Source organism: Apteryx mantelli, chromosome 21 (genome assembly GCF_036417845.1).
Source record: "Apteryx mantelli isolate bAptMan1 chromosome 21, bAptMan1.hap1, whole genome shotgun sequence".
Taxonomy (NCBI): Eukaryota; Metazoa; Chordata; class Aves; order Apterygiformes; family Apterygidae; genus Apteryx; species Apteryx mantelli.
This window is the reverse complement of record NC_089998.1, coordinates 13,413,090-13,421,883: the sequence shown is the minus strand read 5'-3', so window position 1 is coordinate 13,421,883 and position 8,794 is coordinate 13,413,090. Positions and strand designations below refer to the sequence as shown.

The following is an 8,794-nucleotide window of genomic DNA, read 5'->3' as shown; positions in this document are numbered from 1 at the left end:
CCTGGGGGTGGATGAGGCACATCTACCAAGGGGGCACAGCTCTAGAACCACAACCTGATCTCCTGCGGGGAGCAACCCAGGCCGAGCTCAAAGACACACCATTCTGCCTGTAAGAAAGCATTGCTCAGTGGTTAGAGCCCGGTGCTGCGCCACAAGCTGGGTGCTCCAGCCTGGCAGACAACCGCTGCCTGTTTCCCCAGCTGGGCAGGGAGAGCTGCTGCCAGGGTGCATAGGGGCTGACACTACCATAACAGAGCAGCCCTGACTCTGCCTGCCAGCAGCCCCAGGGTCTGGGGGACAGGAGACAGGCTCCTGTTGCACAAATCTGAGCGCAGAGATTTCCTCCCTGCTAGCAGATGGCCTTGGACACCAGATTACAACTCAATTGCGTCAGGCGTAGTAAAACACAGGGTTCGACTCTTTCCCCCGCACCAGCCTGGGTCAGGTCATGCCGGGATGAGCAACCCTGCGCCCTCACGTGGAGCAGTCACCCAAGCCCGGCATGTGCTGGAGCCTGGCAACACCTGCTGGCAAGTGCTCGGGGTCAGCGCAAGCCTCCCCAAAGGCCAGTCCTGCAGGTAAGCTCAGTTCTGCTAAGCTGGCCAGAAACCTAAGCCTCTGCTTGGGAGTGCTTCCAGCCCAGTTGCACACACCAAATTTTCTGACACAGGGAAGCTGGCACGCAGCTGCCCCGCAGGTGCTTTGCTCTGCTCCTGCTACTCTGTCTCCCTCTCTGCATAATTCAAACCTCCCTGCCAGGAGCTGTAGCCAGCACCCCGCCCCCAGACAAAACAACCATGCAAAGGGCTGGGGCAGTGCTCCCAGGAAAGCTCCCTGCTCTGTCCCTTGGATTTCAAGGAGGGGAGCCAGCAGCCAGCACAAGGCAAGCAGGTAGCCGAGCAAAGGCCACCTGCACCCTTCCTTGGCCCCTTCTATTTGAGGACACAAGTTTGCTGCTCCTCTTGCATTGGATTTTCTGTAGCAGCACAAAGCCATCAGCCGGGGAGGAAGGCGATGCTGGCTTGTGGATGACTCTACCAGGTAGTACCAGACACAACCCATGCTTGGAGGAATGGATCAAGTTCCTTGGCCATCACATGGCCTCCCTGAGAGGTAAACAGGAGGCTGGCTGAATTGCTGGGCTCAGAGGATTATGATCAGAGGCACAAAGTCCAGCTGGAGGCCAGCTACTAGTGTGTGTCCCCCAGGGGTCAATACTGGGGCCGCTTCATTAATTAGTTGCATGATGGGACAGAGCACACCCTCAGCAAGTGTGCAGGTGATACAAAACTAGGAGGAGAGACTCATAAACCAGAGGGTTGCACTGCTGTTCAGAGGGTCCTCAACAGGCTGGAGAAATGGGCCAACAAAAAACCCATGAAACACAATCAAGGGAAATGCAAAGTCCTGCACCTGGGGAGAAAAAAACCCACACAACCAATACAGGCTGGAGGCCAACCAGCTGGAGAGCAGCTTTGCAGAGAAGGACACATGAGTCTTGGTGGACAAGCTGACCATAAGCCAGCAACGTGCCCTTGTGGCAAAGGCCAATGGCATCCTGGGCTGCATTAGGAAGAGCATTGCCAACAGGTTGAGGGAGGTGATCATTCTCCTCTACTCAGCCCTAGTGAGGCCACACCTGGAGTGCGGTATCCAGTTCTGGGCTCCCCACTACAAGAGAGACATGGGGCTACTAGAACGAGTCCAGCAAAGGGCTACGAAGGTGACTAAGGGACAAGAGCATCTCTTATACAAGGAGAGGCCGAGAGAGCTGGGACTGTTCAGCCCAGAGAAGAAATGGCTCAGGGCGATATTATCAATGTGTACAAATGCTTGATGGGGGTGCTGGAGTCAGACTCTTCTCAGTGGTGCCCAATGACAGGACAAGAGGCAACAAGCACAAATTGCAATACATGGAATTCCACTTAAACATAAGAAAAGACTTTCTTCCTTTGAGGTTGGTCAAGCACTGGAACAAGCTGCTCAGAGATAATGTAAAGTCTCCATCCACACAGATATTCAAAACCCATCTGGACGCAGTCTTGAGCAACCTGCTTTGAGCAGGGGGCTGGACTAGATGATCTCCAGAGGCGCCGTCCAACCTCAGTGATTCATTGACATGAAGGTAGACACCAGAGAAGCTGCGCTCCTCCATACTACTAACGTAAATATCTCATCCCCTGCCCTCCCAGGTTTGGATGCCTAACATTCAATAATGTTCAGGGAGTTAGACATCTGAGCACATGCATGATTCTTGGGTGACATTCTCCCAGGCCCAGGAGAGCTAGTACAACACTCAGGGGGGTTTGGTTGACGAGGTCTAGGCACAGCAGATCCATTTTGTCAATAGTGGGCCCAACGTGACCTAGTGCAAGTCCTGGGCACCTGGGCTTAGTCCCTGGCTTTCTTCCCCTTTCACTAGCCTGCAGGGCCGGAGGTGGGTTTGGGCACCATCCTCCCCGGGAGATGTAGTTCTGCCCCTGCTCCTTGGGCTGCAGCTTCCCTCCCGCTGCCCTGGTTTGCTTCCCACCCCATCAGGGTCTGGTTCTGGACCCTAGTTTGCAGGCTGGATGCCAGAGCTCAGAGGCTGGCCCAAGCCCAGGAAGGGGTTGCGAGAGCTGTCACAGTGCTACATCTCACCTCATCTCCCTCATCTCGTGGCAGCAGCAAGCAGCTCATGCAGGGGCACTTCTGCCCCAGATCAAAGTGTAACACCAGCCCTTGGAGAGCCTTGAGTCTTCAGTGACCACCAGTGACAGAAGGGCAGCAAGGAGTCGTGGCTGCCTCTCAGGACACAGGTCCAACCCCAAGCCACCAGCCAGGCAGCAGGCCCTACAACAAAGCTAAGAACATCCCCAGTCCATGAGGTCATCACCATCCAGCATTGCCCGCTTCCACCAGCCACACATAAGAAATTTGAAGGCACAGGGGCTAAGCTTTAGCAGGTCTTGCCAACTCTGGGCACAGAAGAAGCATCTTCACCAGGGGCTCAGGTGACCCCTCAGACCAGGAAAGGATCAATACCTGATCTGCTCTCACAGGGCATTACAATGATTTATGTCAGATGGCATTCTTGCTAGCAGACATGAGCAGGGCCCCGTTCCACAGCTCTACAGGGGGCAGCAGAAGTTTTATCCCACACCAGGAAGTGTGACAAGATGTTGTCTCCTGTCTGTGCAGCACAGATCCCTTCCCCTGACAGCCATCTGGGGAAGGCAGGGAAGGGAGCAGCACACAAAGCAGCGAGGAAGGAGCAGGGAGCGTGGCTTGCAAAAGACTGGTCCTGAAGCTCAGTCTGCAGCCTGGCATTAGTCAACACCCCCATCCCAATAGATGGGCTGCATGCATGCAGAATCACAACCCAAAAAGCTAAATAAGGGGCTGGGGCCAGGCCCCGGGTTCTCCTGGGAATGTGAGGTGCCCACCAAATCTACCCTTGTATGAGACAGAGGTCTAGCGACCTGTCCAGTCAACCTGACCCATGGACGTCTCCCTTGAGCTCTCCTGCCAGGTGAACACCTACCTGTAAAGCCTCCAGCAGATATTCACAGCCTCTCATGCTCCCCATCCTTCTCACCACAGAAGTACAAGCTAAAGATTAGCTACAAGGGAGATGAACCTCCCTAGATACATGAGCTAGGAAATACCGAGAAGCAGGAGTCAGTGTTGCTTTTCTGGAGGGTTGAAATCAAGGATGTTCTACTTCAGGGTGTAACTAACCACTGATCTGCTTAGGTGGGAACAGGGCATGTTTTTCCAAACCACACTCCCTGACAGCTCAGCCCTTGGACTTCCAAAAGCTAGGGGCAGGAGATAAAGGGATATCATTGCAGTGCTCCTTCTGCCCAGGGAGTCCGCATACCAACTCTGCCCTTTCCCTTTTTCAGGCATGGGGACCACACTGCTTTCTCCCAGCAGCTTCCTCACAGCTCATTACTTTTGGTCCCAGTTTGCTCAGTTGCCTCCTCTCCAGACAGCACTTCTGGACATCATTGTCCCGGACAATCCTCAGAGCTGGAGGACAAGCACAGTTTTCAGCTCTCCACACCCATCCCCACAACCCCAAGCTCCTCCAAATCCTGAAACGCACTCTGCTGTCACCACCTCAGATACAGCCAGCCCTGGCATTAGGCGTCCAAATAGGCATCACTGCACAGAGCTGGAAAACTGGGGGAGGCTCAGTCCCATTGTGGGGGAACAGTATGCACAGGCAGGCCCAAGTACAGCCTAGATCCGCAGGAACAAGCAGGCTGAATCATTAATACACACACACACAACCAAGCAGAGCCAGCTGTGCTGCCCACCATATTTAATGCTCACCACCCACATGCAGGACAAACCCCTGCCACAAGCAAGGCCAGGGCAGAACTTCCATCGGCTTCACCCTCCGGCTTTGCTGTGCTGTGGCAGGGAGATGGGCAGAGCCCATGGCACAGAGGAAGTCCAGTGAAAGTGGAGATGGGTGAACTCCTTAGGAGAATTTAAGTTCCTCAGAGCAGTGAGTTCAGCACAGAGAAAACCAGCAGAGCCCATTACACTGCTGAACATGGGAACCCTGCTGCCATTTCCCTAAAAACTGAGCTGGAGAAACCAGCCATACCAGCTCCAGGCTGACACTGATGCTGCTGCCTTGTCAGATCAAGTTAGTAGCCTTCATCTGCCCAAGTGATCTCATAGTCTGGATACTTGGCTTTCAGCTTCTCTGTAGTCACGGAGTGATTTGCTCGCCCAAAGCCCTGGAAGAGGAGAGAGAATTCAAAAGTAAAGGAGATGTGGTGACCACCTGTACAGGAACTTAACGAACCCTTGGAGACAGCTCAAGGCAATTAGATGCTCTGCAAGGAGACTACGGCAGTGAAAGTAACTATCTATCCTGTATCTATGAAAGATGAATTGGATTCAATCAATACCTAGGCAGCAGAGCATCCAGGCAGTGGGTACAGTGCCAACGCGTCCCACCGTCCCAGAACCATCCTGAGGGGGACCAGAGCTGGGAAAACCAGAACTGATCTAACACTCGGGGCACACAGACATACCTCCTATGGCCTTCATCTGGAGCCCCTCAGGAACCCAGTCAAAACTTTGCTTTCCTTCTCTCCTGTGCCACGGCTAGAGACAGACACAGGAAGGAGACCAAGCTTTCTCTGGCCAGGGTGGGCCTGGTTCGGCGCCAAGGAGGTGCAGGAGGCAGTGTGGTTCCTGCAAACGCTCCCAGACCTGCTGCGCCTTGGCAACGCTCACGTGCCCACAGCACGTCAGGCATTCAGCTGCAGTCTCTGCGTTTCCACTCAGCACACTCGTCTTCAGGAAAACGCTGTGTCATTTTAACCACGAACAAGCAGCACAACCAGCACAGATATTTGTACAGCTCTGACTCCTGCCATCAAGAAGGAGGAGCAGCTATGTCTGCAGAAGGTCCCTTGATACTGACGCACCTGTGTTCAGGCCAAGGATGGACCCAGCTGTACCCAAAAAGTCACAGTGGGCTATGACTGCCTCTGAGAGACGCACAAGGCTTGGGGGATAGCTGGTTGCTCACCTGCGTGACAATTCCAGCCTCTCAGCTAGACACATATATGCTAGACACCAGCATTTTCACTGTATCACAGTAAGATCATGTAGAGATTACGTTTACAGGTGTCACACAGGAAAAGAATATGCTAGTGCTGCACTTAGCTGGCAAAGCAAAGAGAACGTATCCCCTTCCAGCTGCTGCAAATCCCCTTGCCCCCCTCCTTCAACAAGAGCTCTTCCTTTACCACGGAGTATCCGTAAACATGGATCTTCTTCTCCTCTCTCTGGTGAGAGATCCTGCCGCCTCCCAAGCACTCGCAGTCGTATCCCTGCTTCTCGAGCTCTGACGCCGTCTTGTCGTATATATCAGCTGAGGAGAAATGTGGGTCAGGGCAGTCCTGGCTGCTCTCCACACGGATGCCCACAAGACACCCCCATGGGCAGAACAGGGCTCGTGTGCACTGTAGGGGTAAAGAGTCAAGGGAACGCTTTCAACAACACTGGCTCTTTGGTGGCCACAGGCACTAGGCTGGTCCTGCTGCAGCAGCGCTTTCTCCGGCACTTGGCATTTATAAATCCAAATTTAAGGAAATGCCTTAGCACTTGCTGTTTCTAAGAGGGTCCCAATTCAGCCCACTTGGTACTTTTTCCTCAGCTCCCTCTGCGCTGAGTCACAGCACACGGACAGGAGCCGCGCACCTGGCACACCGTGGGCTGCTCTCCGGGGAGGGGGCTGCAGCGCTGGGGGCCGCTGTGCCCAACCAGCCCCTCGGGGGGTCACCCCGGCTGCGGCGAGCCCTCACCTCCCAGGCAGCTGGAGGCTCTGGGGCCGGGCGCCGGGGTGGCCCCAGGGCCGGCTCCTCTCCCCACCGCAGCGGCGGGCAGAGAAGGGGCCGCGGGCCGGCACCGGGCGCCCGGGCGTGCCGAGCCAGGAGCCCGCGCGGCTGCGGGAGGCGCCCGGGTGCCGCGGGGCTGGTGCCCCCGCGCCAGCCGCCAGGAGCGGGGAGCGCCCCGAGCCCCGCGCCCCCGCCCGCAGCTGCCCAGAGCCGCCCGGGGCCCCCCGCCCCGCCGAGGCCTCCCCACGGGGAGCCCCGAGGAACCCTCCGAGCCGAGCCCCCCCGCCGGGACCTCCACAACCGCCGCCCGCGCCACCCCCAGGGAACCGGGGGCCTCCCACGGGCCCCGCCCCGGGCCGGGCCCTGCCGAGCCGCCCCACGGCAGCGCCCCTCACCGTGGTACTCGGCCCAGCCGTAGCCCCGCACGATGTCCTTCCCGTTCCCGTTCCCGGCCGCGGCCCCGCCGCCGGCGGCGTGCACGCGCACCAGCACGTACTTAAAGACGCCGCCGGCGTCGATGTCCACGTCGGCCACGCGCGCCAGCGCCGCCGCCGCCGCCACCGCCACCGCCATGCTGCCGCCGCAGCCCCGTTCGCCCCGGCCCGCCCCATCCGGGGCTGCCCCGCCGCCAACCAACCAGCGCCCGCGGCCCGGGCAGGTGCCGCCAATCAGGACAGCGCAGGAGGTTAAAGGGGCCGGCGCCGTTCTTAAAGGGGCCGGCGCCTTAAAGGGGAAGGGTGTTTTTCGCCGGCAGGGGAGGGAGGGCGGATGTTTAAAGGGCCATACGTGGGGCTGGGGCGGGTGTCCCGCAGCGCAGGGGCCGGGAGGGGCCCGCAGCCCTACGAGCAGGCCTCGCCGGCCCTTCGCGCCCACCGCCCTGGTGCCGGGGTAGCCCGGGGCCCTGAAGGGCGCGGGGCACCTTGGCGGGTCCCGCAGGCCACGGACAGGCACGGCCTTGACACCGGCTGGGGCGTCGCTGCCGTCCGTCGCCATCCCGCTCGTCCCCTGCGTCGCCCGTCTGAGGTCCCCTGGGATTCGGGCTCTTGCTCCCAGCGGGAGGCCGCGCTGCTGCCGCCGGCAGGGCCAGCCCGGCTCGGCAGGCCCTCGTGGCGGCCAAGGACCGGCTGCTGCCGCCCCTCTCGCTGCCCTCCCGCCTGCCCGCTGCAGCCGTCCCTCCCCTCGGCCTGCCGGGGTTGCGGCAGCCCCCTTCCTCATCAGCCCCCTTCCTCATCTGCTCGTGAGCCTTTTGGGGGGGGGGGGTCCAGCCCCGAAAGGTAGCTCTGCCCCTCTTCCTCGAGCACCTCCCAGCAGGAAAAGGAGATGCGGGAGGCAGGGCAGTACATTCAAGTTATACTTTATGGTTATTCCAAAGAAATAGATCTCTTGTTATAAGTATATCTCGTTAAACTGTGCCACGGGACACCAGCAGGAATTATACAATGAAACGTGGTAAAATACAGACCTAGTTCTGCTCTGCACGAGAGGAGATGTGGCACCCAACTCTTCAGTATTATGCATCATAAAAAAAGGAAATAAATAGAACATGCATGTATCAAAGAACTCCGTCCTAGTTCAGAAAAATCCTCCCGGGAGCCTAGCCATGAAGATGCAGTTTCAGTCTTTTAATTTATTCCTTGTTGTGTTCAGCTGGAAGAAGGAATGGAGAAACCAGGCTACAGTTGAAAGGATCCATCACTACTTTGATGCCTTGAAGTCAGAGGACCCGCTCGGATCTCAGCCGTGACGTAGGATTAAAGCACATGGAGGACCCCAGCGGTACAAAGGGGCACTGGCCAGGAGCAGGCTGGAGGTGTTGCCAGCTTCGTCCCCAGCCGTGGCAGGAGAAGTCACAGTTTGGGGAGCAACTGGGTACAGCAGAGACAAGAGCTGCCCCTTGGTCACGGGCGTGAGGCAGGAAACCCTGCCAGCTCAGACACTGAGGATATCACCAAGACACTCAGCAGCGTCCTGGGCACGAGGGCAGTGCTCGTGTCAGCACCGCCGCTGGCGATGGGCCCGCCACCCCGTGCTGCCAGCAGGCCCAGAAACCCTGCGGCCAGGTCTGAGACAAGTGTGCAGGGTGCGCATAGGTGCCAGCCAAAATCCCCAATCTGGGAGCCATCTACTGAGCAGGATGTGGTGGCTCCCCTGCAGCGATGATGGATGCCCACACACGGCCCCCTCCTCGCTACCTCCCGTCTGGCAGCAGCACCGGACCCCTGCGCCAGGCTGCCCACATCTGGTACGGGGACACAACTGTGGCCTGGTGTCAAAGCCTGGGAAGTGTCACCTACTTGTGTCACCTCCCTCCTGCCATGCCCCCTCCACCGAGACCCACATCCCCTCTGTCCCCTCTACCCGAGACCTGATTCACAGGCTCCTGTGGCCCATGAAGGCTGCAAGCTGCCAGCTCGCAGCAGAATCAGCGATGCTGGCACCAAGGG

General features: G+C 58.1%; 1 protein-coding gene across 1 annotated transcript; it reads right to left on the bottom strand.

The window, feature by feature from the left end:
* Nucleotides 1-4,294: 4,294 nt before the first annotated feature.
* PHPT1 (phosphohistidine phosphatase 1) lies at nt 4,295-6,923 on the bottom strand. The gene is made up of 3 exons (XM_067309381.1): nt 6,746-6,923; nt 5,760-5,884; nt 4,295-4,736 (listed from the first exon to the last, which is right to left on the bottom strand). The coding sequence occupies exons 1-3, from the start codon at nt 6,921-6,923 to the stop codon at nt 4,644-4,646; spliced, it is 396 nt and encodes a 131-aa protein (XP_067165482.1). The 3' UTR covers nt 4,295-4,643.
* Between the last annotated feature and the right edge of the window lie 1,871 nt (nt 6,924-8,794).